The 13,898-nt window shown below is 39.6% G+C and overlaps 1 protein-coding gene across 2 annotated transcripts in view; it reads right to left on the reverse strand.

Annotated features, from left to right (window-relative positions):
• Nucleotides 1-11,542, reverse strand: part of SNCAIP (synuclein alpha interacting protein) — a 63,326-nt gene extending 51,784 nt beyond the window's left edge. For both annotated transcript variants that reach the window (XM_064176461.1, XM_064176462.1), the window contains exons 1-2: nucleotides 11,477-11,542; nucleotides 3,699-3,771 (exon numbers count right to left, since the gene is read on the reverse strand). In XM_064176461.1, the coding sequence (XP_064032531.1) occupies nucleotides 3,699-3,771; nucleotides 11,477-11,533 (130 nt within the window). In that variant the 5' untranslated portion in view covers nucleotides 11,534-11,542. The remainder of the gene's footprint in view (nucleotides 1-3,698; nucleotides 3,772-11,476) is intronic.
• Between the last annotated feature and the right edge of the window lie 2,356 nt (nucleotides 11,543-13,898).

The raw sequence follows: 13,898 nt of genomic DNA on the forward strand, positions 1-13,898 counted from the left end.
AGAGACACCATCACACTACTCGAGTTGTATCCATCCCTGTTTGTATTTTGCTGTTTTCCCTTCCTTATCCTTTGTAAACTCTCCTACCTCCAATACCCTTTTCTAAGTTATTGTTAAACTTTTCCTTTTTAACTTCCAAATCGAGTGAGATTGATTTATTTGGGTGTCCCTACCTTTATCTCTCTCCCTGTCTTTTGAGGAAAGGAGGGGGAAGAGGGGAGGGCGCTCTATAAATTCTATAAATTGTCATTGGGTCTATTAAATTTATAAGAGTCTCTGGGAACTTGCATTTGAACCCAAGACAGCCTTTTAAATATACTCAGGGACAAAGATTAAACCACTTATCTGGGCAGCCTGTTCCAACGCCTGACAAACCATTTTTCAGTGATTTTTTTTCCTAAAGTCCAGAATTTTTTTTCCTAATTTTGATTGTTAATTTTGATAAAAGTCTTTTAAACAAAGCTGTGAATTAACTTCCACTGGTAGACTCTCCCTGCTGGTACTCTCTTCTAGCAATGCCTGTACTTGCTTCTGTCAACTCTATTTCAATCCAGTAAATGAGTGCAGATGTAATAAAAATCACCACTGAAAAATGTGCAGCTGCAGGCAAGGCCATGAAACAACAGAGCTATACATGAAGTTGTTAATATCCCATGGTCCTATGGAAGAACTCATAACCAGTGCTTCATTCTTGCTATTGGTTTGCTGGCCAAGCCAATCTCCATCATTTATCAACAGTCCTGGCTCACTGGAGAGGTCCCCGAAGACTGGAAGCTGCCAATGTGATGCCCATCTACAAGAAGGGCCGGAAAGAGGAACCAGAAAACTACAGACCTGTCAGTCTGACCTCAGTGCCAGGCAAGGTCATGGAACAGGTCATCTTGAGTGCCATTGTAAAGCAACTACAGGATGGTCAAGGGACCAGGCCCAGACAGCATGGGTTTAGGAAGGGCAGGTCCTGCCTGACCAACCTGATCTCCTTTTATGATCAGGTTACCTGCCTGGTGAGTGTGGGGAAAGCTGTGGATGTAGTCTACCTGGACTTCAGCAAAGCCTTTGACACCGTCTGCCACAACATGTTCCTGTCAAAGCTGGCAGCTCATGGCTTGGGCAGATTCACTCTGATATCAGTCAAGAAGTGGCTGGAAGGCTGGGCCCAGAGAGTGGTGGTGAATGGTGCCACATCCAGTTGGCAGCTGTCACTAGTGGTGTTCCCCAGGGATCAGTGCTGGACCCAGACTCGTTCAATAACTTTACTGATTATCTGGATGAGGGGACTGAGTCCAGCTTCAGTAAGTCTGCAGATGACACCAAGTTAGGAGCAAGCACTGATCTGTTGGAGGGTAGGAGAGCCCTGCACGGGGACCTTGACAGGCTGGATGGGAGGGCAGAGGCAATGGGATGACATTTAACAAGGCCAAGTGCAGGGTTCTGCACTTTGGCCACAACAACCCCAAGCAGTGCTACAGACCGGGGACAGAGTGTCTGGAGAGCAGCCAGGAAGTAAGGGACCTGGGGGTACTGGAAGATACTAGGCTGAACATGAGCCAGCAGTGTGCCCAGGTGGCCAAGAGAGCCAATGGCATCCTGGCCTGTATCAGGAGTAATGTGGCCAGTAGGACGAGGGAGGTTATTCTTCCCCTGCACTCAGCACTGGTCAGGCCACATCTCGAGTCCTGTGTTCAGTTCTGGGCCCCTCAATTCAAGAGAGATGTTGAGATAACTGGAATGTGTCCAGAGAAGGGCAATGAGGCTGGTGAACCCCCTGGAACACAAACCCTATGAGGAGAGGCTGAGGGAGCTGGGGTTGTTTAGCCTGGAGAAGAGGAGGCTCAGGCGTAACCTCATTGGTGTCTACAACTACCTGAATGGAGGCTGTAGCCAGGTGGGGGTTGCTTCTCTCAGGCAACCAACAACAGAACAAGGGGACATAGTCTGAAGTTGTGCCAGGGGAGGTATAGGCTGGATGTTAGGAGTAAGTTCTACACAGAGAGAGTGATTGGCATTGGAATGGGATGGTCAGGGAGGTGGGAAGAGCGGGAAGCGGAGTGGAAGGAAGGGGGAAGAAGAGGGGACAAAAGTGGAAGAAAGGAGTGAGAAGGGCATGAGTAAGTGTGGGTGAAGAAGCAACAAACTATTAAGGGGCAAGGCAGGGCAAGAATGAAAGTGTGTAATGCCAAGGATAGGGGGAATATTGAAATAAGAATGAGAAAGGACAAGTGCAATAGAACGAGAGATCAAGTTGAAGAGAGTGAATTAGTGGTGCTCTCCCTTCCTACTTCTTTGTCTCTGCTTGAAGCAGCCCTGAACACAATCCTTGCTGTGTCCTGTGAGGGCAATTATATGTTGAGGAGAGTTTTGCTTCCTTTTATTGCCAAGGGCAGTGGCACACAGCTGTGATGACCTGCTTCTTAACAGCTCCAGAAGAATTAGCTCTCAGAAAGCTTTAACTTATTTACATACTTTGGAAATTTACTTCCCTCTGGAAGGAAACATAGAAAGAAAAGTTGCCAAAGTATATCATAGTTCTAAAAGTAATCTGTCATCCCACAAATTCTAGTCAACAAATCACAGAACGGCTGGGGCTGGAAGGGACCCTGCTGAAGCAGGGTCATCTAGAGTAGATCACACAGCAGCATGTCCAGGCACATTCTGAACATCTTCAAAGAAGGCTCTACAACCTCTCTAGGCAGCCTCAAAGTAAAAAAGCTTTTCCTCATATTCAGATGGAAGCTCCTGTGTTCCAGTTTATACCTGCTGCCCTTTGTCCTGTCACTAGGCACAACTGAAAAAAAGTCTGGATACATCCTTTTGACATTCATCCTTCAGATAATTATAAGCATTGATAAGATCCCCTCTCAGCCTTCTCTTCTCAGGGCTCTCAGCATTTCCTCATGCTTCAGTTCCCTATTTACCTCTGTAGCCCTCTCTGTTAATGCTTTCTGCTTCCTGTTTCTGTTACAAAAGTATTTGATGAAACATTTACAAAAGTTCAATTAAAACATCAGAGAGCACTATAAACTTTTCACAGCTCAACAAAAAATGCTCCTCTCACCAATTCATTTCTCTTCCATCAGGGAGAGAAAAACAAAAGCGAATTAATCTGATTTACAAAGTGAAAAACAACACTGAATGCACTTTTTGTCAAGGGGGTGGGGGGAAGGTCTCCAGCTGGTTCTCATCTATGTGCCATGATTCTTCATTTAGTTTACACCATTAAACTAAAAAATCCAGCTTTAATCTTAACTATTACAGCATGCTTTAGAGTAGATTCTATCATGTAGCATCCGTGATACAGTTTCAGACTCTGGCAAAACAACATCCCTCAAACTGGTCATGGCCATATGAGTAGTAAATGCATCCAACATTTTTTCATTGGCGCCTACATTATTACGTCTTGTCACCAATGGTTTCTCGGGTTTTCAAGTAAATTGTTGCATATACTGTGGTTTGGAGGTGCTGACATGAAGCCCTACATTTATCAGTATACAGCCAAATGCTTTTTTGGGATTTTTTTTTTTTTCCCTCCTAATGAACAAACATCTGTTTAAAGAAAAAAAAAATCATGTTTCCAGAAAACTGTACAAAAGTGAGAGAAAACAAAACAACAGAACACTGCCAAGAAGTCATTGTTGCCAAGTTGTGAATGATAAAATGCATTCTAGGAAATGATTGGTGGACAGAAGTGGGCATCATACCTGATCTGTCTTCATTTTGTGAATCACACCTTCTACATAATTCTGGGATGGTCTTGAGAGAAGTTACAGAATACTGTAAAAAAGAAAACAATAATGAAAAAAAAGTAAGACTTTCAGGAAGCCCTAAGGTCATGGGAACAGCCTAAATCTACCAGTCCAAGGGTACCTTCAGTGGTCTGATGGTCTTCTCAGGTTGTAGGAGAAAAACAGATGGCATCTGGTTTTGTGTCCCACCTTGAGGGATACCAAACAGACTTCTAAAGCTAAAGTGAAATGTCTCTGCACCTCCAACTTCTTCCTGAAGCTCATCATTACTCAAACCACAAATACATTTCATATATCCATCCTTTCCATGGGATGCAAGGCATATCAAAGGTGGGAACAGATTTAGGCTTCACAGTAAATGTCCACAGTCTCACTTTGCCCACCTGGGCATCTCTTACGGTGCTCATACTGCAAGATGATTAAAAATTAGACTTCCAGCTTTCACAAACCAGTATGATTAACATCTGCAGCACACAACATCTGATTTATGAGGGATGCATGTACACACACACATCAGGCAACATGGTCATTTCTCTCACCTAGGCTTCATTAAAGCAAACTTGCATTATTAATTTAAGACAACAGGATATGCTTAATATTAATCAGTATGCTACTCTGAATTCAGAATTAAAAGTGAAAAGAAAGCAGGAATTACTTTTGTATGCTACTAAGCAGAAATATTTTTCTTATAAGCTTATGGAATAGTCTTGGTAAGACACATGATACAGAGTTGTAAAACTACACATTCTGACAGTAATTAGGTTTGTTAATAGCAAGCCTTCTGTAATCAAATGTTTAAATGTTACAGGAATCTTTGCTTAAACATGAAAATCATTATGTCTGTGAAAGATCAATGGCTTTGTTCATAGACAAAAAAAACAACAAACCAGTATTTTGGAAACTAAATAAGAAAAAAAAGCTTTTAGGATTAGCACAACTGTAAATTTTTAAAGAATATAAAAACACCATATGTTTTCAAAGAAACAGATATTTTTAGCTGGTGTGCTATTGACCAATGAAGTGAAACAACAACATATAAACCCATGAGCTTTCCACATACAAAAAAGAAACAACTATAAGTTGTCCTGGTTTTCTCCCTGACAGTTTGTCATTCTAATGCACAGCTGGCATTCTACTTCTAAATAATCTGAAGTCAACCTCATGTGACAAATTGCAGAAGTAGTTTGCTTGTTTGCTAAAGCTTGAAGCTGTTGCTCCACTGAGTGTAGTCATTTTATTAAGCCTCAGAAACCTCTCTCCTTTATTTATTCCCTTGCTGGCCTGATTGAGGAATATATTGAGAAACTTCAACTACAATAAGAATCTCTCGTAAGTATTCCCATGATCAACACTGAGCTTACTAATCAAAGTGTATATCAGAATTACCCAGTGACTCAGATTCCCACTAAATAAGGGGCTGTCTTTAAGGCTGTGACTGCTCCAGTGTATGACAGCCTAAAGCCACAACAAACAGACAACCAGAGACAGGGAGAAAAATGCTACTAAATACAAATTAATGCAAGTTAAACACACACGTGCACAAGCGCCATGTGCTGTGCTTCACTCTAGCTATTGTTTAATAAAGATTGAGCTGTTAAGCTATACATCTTGCTATTTCAGCACAAAGACTCAGAAGGCAATTTCAAACTGGTCTAGTAAGATTCTTAAGAGAATCCAAGGAACATGTCTCCAAGGAATATGGTAGCTTCATAAGACCAGCTGGTGCAGTTTAAACTATTACACAGTTTGTAACTCAATTAGAATGAGGCCTTTTGTATTCCATTGCTATGTGTTTTGTCAGGCAACCTCAAAAACAGAAAGCCATTTTTCTTTCTGCCTTTTTTCTTGGAAGAACAGATTTTCTTTCTGTTTCAACATGGCACTAAAATGTATTCAGTTACCACCTCCCACCACCAAAAATCTATCAAATGTAATAAATTTCCTTATGCATTTAAATCATATTGATTTGATTTTATTCACAGATTTCCTCCCACTCACCTCTGTTGTCTAAAAGCCAATCACATTCTGCCATCTGTATTCTGTGTTCAACATGTGGAGAACTGGGTTTTGGTCCAGGAAGCAACTAAAATTACTTTTTAAAGTGGACCTTTCCCAACCATAAGCACAATTCACTGCCAGCAATTCTCTCATACTCTAGCTCCAGCTCTGATCATCAGTAATGTTTGTTAGCTTTTAGTCAACTGAAACACTTCAAGGTTACTAGCAGTATCAAAGAGGGACAGCACAAGACATTGTGATTGTAAAGCCTCCCCTGGAACAGAATTTTAGACTTAATGCTAATTCAGTGACATTTAAAAGTTATTTATTTCCTACTTATCAGTCAACAATTACAAATTGTTTTACATACAAAATTAAACACCATTTCTCTCAATTCACTATTAATCGGGTCAACTAGAATTGAGGGCTGTGCCCAAGGGAGTAAGTGACAAGGCAAGAGCCAAGCACATCAGACTGCTTTCTTAGCCAATGTTTACCATCATCTTTGATGTATTTCTAATCAAAGTGTGAAATTTTAATAGGAAAACTAAAGACTTATTCCCAGAATAATGCATTTTTTGATTGCTCTTTGAGGTTTGGGTTTCTATCTGAAATAGTGAACTTCAGTAAACCCTTTAAGAACTTTTTAAGATGAAAGAACAGTATCAACATCAGAGACAAGAAGTAGTTCCTAACTATTCCCCACAAATTCAACATATTCCAAATGTCCTTCAACAGACACTATTAATTCAGGGGAGAAGGGAACCTCCTTCATCATACAAAACATTTGTTCACTCTGTGAAACTGCAGTGCATAATCCGAATTAATAAAAAGTTAACCATTTCACATGGTTCTCAGATTTTAAAATTAATTTTAAACTTGACACATGTGTAAAAGCCCTTCAAGGCTTTTATGTGCCATGTCACCTCTCTGGCACCTGAAGACTCACTTGTGCCTGAGAAGTATCAGGAAGGTACACTGAATCACAAGTAGTATAGAAACATACATACAAAATAGTGAAATAATAAGAAATTAAAAAGCAAAAGTTATTTTCAAACACTCTGTTATGGAGAATATCTTCAGTGTCTTCTGAAACAGAGTCAGAGTCGGACGTATAAAGTGACTCTCAAATCCCATTATTAGAACCATGACATCCCCAAAAACTAAGGACAGTGCTCAGTTCCAACTGGAGTCAATACCAAAACTCAAAAAATTCACTTCCACTGGATCAAGGCACCAGTAGACTCTGTCCAGCTCTTCAATGCACAGCTCGTTTTCATTCAGATAAATAGACACTTTCCCTCATTACAGCTATCTGTTTCCAGATATTATCACTGTAAGTCATTGAACAGTCTTCAGTTTTTTTGCTATTGTGAAAAAAACCAAAACTGTTCCATTAATATTCACATCCCATTAAATTATTACCTTTACACTACATTTGCTTTATCATGTTTAACCATGCAACACTACCACTTTTCCTAGACACCTAAGGAGCAGCAAGCTACACTGAGAGCAAGTAAAGCAACAATATTTGGCCTGAGGTGGCAGAACTCTTTTTCTCCATAGTAGTATCAATGTAAGTAGTTTCAGGGGAGGGGAAGTGTAGGAAAGAGATCACGCTGTCACAGTGCATGTCAGAAATAACTTCTTTCCAAAATAAACCCTACTTAATTGCTTTCGTCAGCATCTTTGGAGTACTGTTCAGGTAATTTGTGCTATGTATTGCTTATAGCATCTTACAGAGACACTTGATGTGTTACTCTTCCCTTTAACTTTAAAGAAGACCTACACAGACACTACCACTGTTAAAGGTACAAGATGTCCATCTGAATCTAATACTTTCTATGAACAATTTAGTGGTCATCCACATTTTGTTTCATTCTGAAAAGGAAATAAATCAACTTGCTGCAGCTGGTGACTGCCTGCATAGCTATGGAGAACTCTCCATGCACCCTGAAGTCCTGCTTGCTGGGTAGGCAAGTATGGTTGTAAGTTGTCTGTGCACTTGAGGGACGTCTATACATCCCGAGCTTGAGGGCAGACACAGCTCCTTCCATGGCCATGGAAGGGTGACAGCAGGCTCAAAAGGTACACACATCATGGCAAGAAAATAAAGGGCCAGGAGATTAGCTGTGCTCTTGACCATACATAGTTTATATCTGCCCTGCAAGGCAAGGACTGATATGAAGAGGTTTTCCAATCTGTTTTGTAATATCTTACAATTCGTCAGCTGCTTAATTATGTTTGAATTCAGTTACTGGATTTGTATTTCACAAATTTTCAGATCAGGCCCAGTCCTACTCTAGCACCACTAAGACAGACAGACCATTTTTTTTTTTTTCATACAGAGCTATTCTAGTGATCACAGCAGTGATCTATACAGTCAGCTCAGACATACTTTAAATATCTATCACCAGGAGCTCTGGTTATGAATAGGTAATTTGCTATTACTTTTGTAAACCTGAAATAAAATAGTTCCAATTTGCAAAATTTGCCATTGTAACACAAATTATGGGTTTTATTTAAAAGATTAGGAAACCTTCAGGTAACCACAAAATTAGCATACAATTTAAAAGTAGAACTCAAGAATAAAAGTGAAACCAACAATACTAATAGGGAAAAGGGGAAATAGATACACTTCTAAGGGTGGATCTATCATTTAATGCAACTTAAAGGTTATGACGTTTTTCTTCCTTTCTGCGAGTAGTTATTTGTAAAAACATCAGTTAAAATATTTAGCCTGGTTGCTTCATGCCAGTGCAGACAGAATATTAGTTTAGTTTAATGTAAACAAGAGCTCCATAAACCTATTCTTCTCTCTAAACTACACTCAAATGTACTATAGTAGTATATATAATAGGATCTGGAATAGTACCATCTTAGTTTGCAGTATAAGCATCGTATTTGCATTCCAGGGCCCAGAGGAAACTGACAGATATAGTTACTAAGTCACATTTGAAAAAGTCATAGCAGTCAGATCAAGTCTCCAGTGACTGCAGAAAAATTAATATCATATCCATCTTCAGCAAGGGTGAAAAAGGCAACCTTGGGAACTACCAACCAGTTAGCCTCACCTCAATGCCCCATAAGGCAGTGGTACAGATCTACGGAGCAGATGACAGAAACCGTATTGAAGCATACTGATGACAGAGAAGTGATTTGAGATAGCCAACACAGCTTCTCAAAGGGCAAACCATGCCTAACTAATCCAGTGGCCTTCTGTGATTGAGTGATAAGAACTATGGATATCATCTGCTTCGACTTCTGTTAGAACTCTAGCACGATCATACATAACATCCTTGCCTCTAATTTTGAGAGATATAGGTTTGATGGGTAGGATGGATGGTTAGAGGGATAGGAAAGTGGCTGTTTTCAGTGAGTCAATGACTCAGTATCCAAATGGAAACCAGTAAAGAATGGTGTCCCTCAAGGGGGTATACTGGAACCAACATTAAATGCCTTCATCAGTGACCTACATAGTGGGATTGAGTGTATCCTTTGCAATTTTTCACATTACATCAACCTGAATGGTGGAGTTGATTCACCTGATGGAAGAGATGACATCAGGCTTGTTAAGTCTGACCCAGTCATATTCACTCTGCAGTCCTTCTGAGTGAAGGGGAGTGACAAATCGGTTTGGTGGTTACCTAGTGGCCAGCCAAGATCAACCAAAAAAGGGTGTTGAGCAACCTCATGTAGTGAAAGATGTCCCTGCCTATGGTAGGAGGGTTTGAACTCAGTAACCTTTGAAGGTGTCTTCCAAGGAAGACCTCCCTATGAGCCTTTGATGTCAGAGAAATGTACAATGCAAATTAAAGAACGAGTGAAATAAAGAAAGAAAAAAAGAAACAGTGAAAAAGAGAGAAAAAGAGGGAGGGAAGGGAGAGGGAGAGGGAGAGGGAGAGGGAGAGGGAGAGGGAGAGGGAGAGGGAGAGGGAGAGGGAGAGGGAGAGGGAGAGGGAGAGGGAGAGGGAGAGGGAGAGGGAGAGGGAGAGGGAGAGGGAGAGGGAGAGGGAGAGGGAGAGGGAGAGGGAGAGGGAGAGGGAGAGGGAGAGGGAGAGGGAGAGGGAGAGGGAGAGGGAGAGGAGAGGAGGCTGGCTTAATTCATATGGGTTTTTCTGTGTCTATTGCATTTTGGTCATGCTGTCTGAAACAGTCGACAAGGGTCTGGACTATAAACAGTGGCTTTCCTAACACCAGTACATTTATAAGTGCCTCATTTTAACAGCCTTCTAGCTGCCATTATTTTTAGTCAGTTCTTTTCTGCACTGGATTAGAATCAGAGAGCTAACAGGAACCATATAAATTGCTAACACTGATGCGGTGCAGCTGCTCTTTCCACAGCAGGCTAATGATAAAATGTGAAGGTCAGGTATCTCTAAATTGCACAGTGAGATGTGAGCAGAGCACCAGAATGAACTCTCTTGTGAATCTGGATTCTGGCAACAAATTCTTTGTACTCTTATGTGCTAAAGCAGGGAGTGCAACTGCTACCTCTATAATTTGTGCTGTTTTTTTATTCAAGGTTCAGCAACCACGGAAAGCACAGCCCATTAAAACAGGCAGCATGAGCTGTTCAGCGGAAAAGTGAGTAACCTGAAACACCAGTATGTAGCAACAGCCACAATGGGAGAGACATGGAGAGGTTACCTCTATTATGTTTTACAGTTTTACAAAACTGAGTATAGAAACAGATACCAAGACATGCTCTAGCATAAAACAGTAATAAAAATAAAGTTACCCAGAATAACGTATTTGCTCGAGACTGGCTTACTATCTTGCAATATTTTGGGCATTTGCCATATTGCTCTTTAATAAAAAATCAATGTTACAATAAGTTTAAAAAAAAAATCCTCACCAAAAGGAATCTGTCTGCAAATGGAGCATCTGGAATGTTTTAAAATGGATCAAGTCCCAAATGCTAAAGGAAAACCAAACCCTTCATAAAACAAAATAAATACAACTACAAAGTTGTAAGGTGACAGTGGCACATTTTCTTTGATCTGAAAACTGAATTAATAGATTGTCATATAGTGGATATAATTTATGGATTCAGGTTCATTGCTAATCAGACATTAGACATATTAGCAGCTGTATTATACAAAAAGTTGTGTTATGCTGAAAGGAGTATGATGCTTCCTGTAAGAACCACAATGTAGATGAACAGTACTTTAGCTGCCCATTATAGGCACAGTTGTTTTAGTTGATAAACTAAGGATCAGTGGTGTCTATGAATCCTTTCTGCCTTCTACCAGCTTAAATGCAACCTTGCTGTATTTTAAGATGGCTACTGGTGGAAAGGGCAGAGTAGCAACTTACATGGAAAAGGAGCATTCCAGAGATGAGAAATGTGGGAATTTTTTCACAATTGAAATAAACTAAATTTAATTTAAAAAGGCAACATATTATTTTGGTGTCTAAGGCTAACATTACACTACATACAACTCATGCAACACAACAGTTCATAAATAATCCAGAGATGAAACTCATTTAGTAATTTGATCTGCAAGTCATTTTTACTAGGTGAAGGAAAAGAATAAACTTTTCTTTCCAAGCTCATTTGAGATTTCCCTTACTAAACACCTTATTTTATTTTAGATTCAACCTCTTTAAATATTCATGTCTATGATACAAAAAAGGTGTGTGACTTACACCAGTAGTGTTGTTTGTCATATCCAGATTGAGGTACCTAACATTGTCTCAACTTGAACAAATAAAGTAACACTTGTACTTACCGATACATCATCACTAAAATCAATTTCATCCAAATCAAGGTATTCAGGGGCTTCCATTATTCTTCCATGGACATTTTGGGTGAGTCAGCACAGCAGTAAGGACCTAATTAATAAAAGAGAAATGGTTTGTCTGCTAAAGAGCCAAAACCACACAGAAACGGTTTAATATAGTTGCCAGATTACTGAAAAAAATTAACTTATATAGTGAAGTCTTTAATAACTTAATTCTAAAAGCTAAATATTATTTGTCATCTGTGCATCAAAAGCCATTTCAGTTTTTAGGGAGAATAGCTAAGATGCACCTGAGGGGAAGTAAAAAATACTTGATTCATTATCGCTCAGTATCATTCCAGAAGGTCAGTATAGCTGTAAAGACTTCAGTTGTTGAGCACCTCCATGACCCTCAACTACAGCTGCATCAATGTTTACCTTAAGGATGCTACTACATTACTGGCCTGTACTTAACAACTTTTGTTACTATAGATTTTTTCTGTTCAGTAAGGCAGAAAAGAATTGTACTGTGCACAGAAAGCAAAATCATATCTCCATTTAAACAAGCAGACTAACAAACAATGTAGTCAGTGCTTTACAGGTGAATGATTTATCTCTCCTCAACCTGAAAGTTCATTCCCCTAAAACAGTAATTGTGACAAAGGCAGAACTACATCAATGTGCACTGATTATCAGGAGCCCCAACTATTTCCTCACAGCAAGGGAAAAAAAGAAAAGTCTCTTGAAAAACAAGAAATATGGCTGGAAAAGCCAGTATGCAATTCTGAATAATCTCGAGCTTAAACAAGCAGAAGATCAGAGACAATAAAACTCTTAAGACATTTTTAATTGTAACTAGAATAAAGTTGTGCATTATCACTACACACAAGTACAACGGTAGCAAAAGTGGGAAAAGGCAGCTATTTTAACAGAAGCTGAAAAAGTATAATGTCTTTTAAAATAATGTGAGGCACTACATAAGTGCTAAGTATTATAATGGAAGCAAATTAAATACTTCTAGTACTTATACATTAAAAAAAGGAAATGCCTGAGGTAAAAATAATATAAACCTACTTTATTCATATGACAACTGCCAAGAAAAATGTTTATGAAGAATGAACTCAGCTGCATAGGTCTAAATAAAAGCAATGAAACATTCATATTAAGTTAAGAATGTCCTAAGATACAAGATTTGAAGAAAATGATTCTCTGCAGGTGTTCTACATATTGGCAAACAAAGCTTCAGTCATTAATCTCCTTCACAATACAGAACTCAAGCACAAAGCTGATCCTAAGACACATGTTCTTGGAAAGTTTCTGGAAGAACCAAGACAAAAATCTGCAGTTTTAAGCTGTCACAGAAAGAATTTTTTACTTCTCAATAAATTACTGAAGATAAAGCACCTTTAAACGAGGAAAAAAAATTTTTTTTAATGCATTAGAGCATTTCTGTCTCTTGCCATATGAGAAGGAACTGGGGAGAAAAAAATGGGAAGGAAGGCAGCATGTTAAGAACAACCTCAGCTATCTGTTACTGCCTCTCACTATGGCTGTTAGACTTGGGTGAAAGAGAAGAGATGGTTACAAAAAAAGGCAAAAAAAGAGTATAAAGTCCTCAGTCCTCCTTGGTAAGAGGACATGTAAGTAGCTATAATGTGAAACTAATCAGAACCTTTTCATTTTATTTACAGAGGACCAAAAAAAAAATCCTGGCATTAAAACATCCTTGCATTTATGAAAAGTGTGACACAATCAAGTCTACAGACTCTTTTTTTTCACATAAATACTGCTTTCTTAACAGAAACACAGAATTTCAGTGTATTTTTTTAAGGTTTGAGCTTCAATGTATTGCATTTGGGTGACATTATAGCTTACTTCTGGAAAAATGCAGTGTCACTGTATCAGGTTTCTGTTGCAAGGTTTTGATAGCAAATGGGCTACCAGTGTGGCTTCTGTGAAAAGCTGCTAAAAACATCCCCCGTGTCCAAGAGACACAATACCAATAGCTTCCAAAATGGAACCACTGCTGGCCAAGACTAGGTCCATCAGCAATGGTGGTAGCACTTTCCTGGTAAAACATTTAAGGGGAAGAAAACTCTCCTGCACAATAGCAGTTGGGAAAGAGGTGAAAAACTCCTTTTGGAAAAAACTGCCCCACAGACACAAACATCAATGAAGAGGGAAAGGGGGTACTCCAGGCACTGGACCAGAGATTCCCCTGCAGCCCATACAGTATCCCACACTGGACTAGTTGGATGTACCCAAAGGAGGCTGTGACTCCATGGACAGTGCATAATGGAGCAGGATCCACCACCTCCCTGGGCAGCCCATTCCAATGGTAAATCACTCTCTCTGTAAAGAACTTCCTCCTAACATCCAGCCTATACCTCCCCTGACACAACTTGAGACTGTGTCCCCTTGTTCTGTAGCT

This window comes from Pogoniulus pusillus, chromosome Z (genome assembly GCF_015220805.1).
Source record: "Pogoniulus pusillus isolate bPogPus1 chromosome Z, bPogPus1.pri, whole genome shotgun sequence".
NCBI lineage: Eukaryota > Metazoa > Chordata > Aves > Piciformes > Lybiidae > Pogoniulus > Pogoniulus pusillus.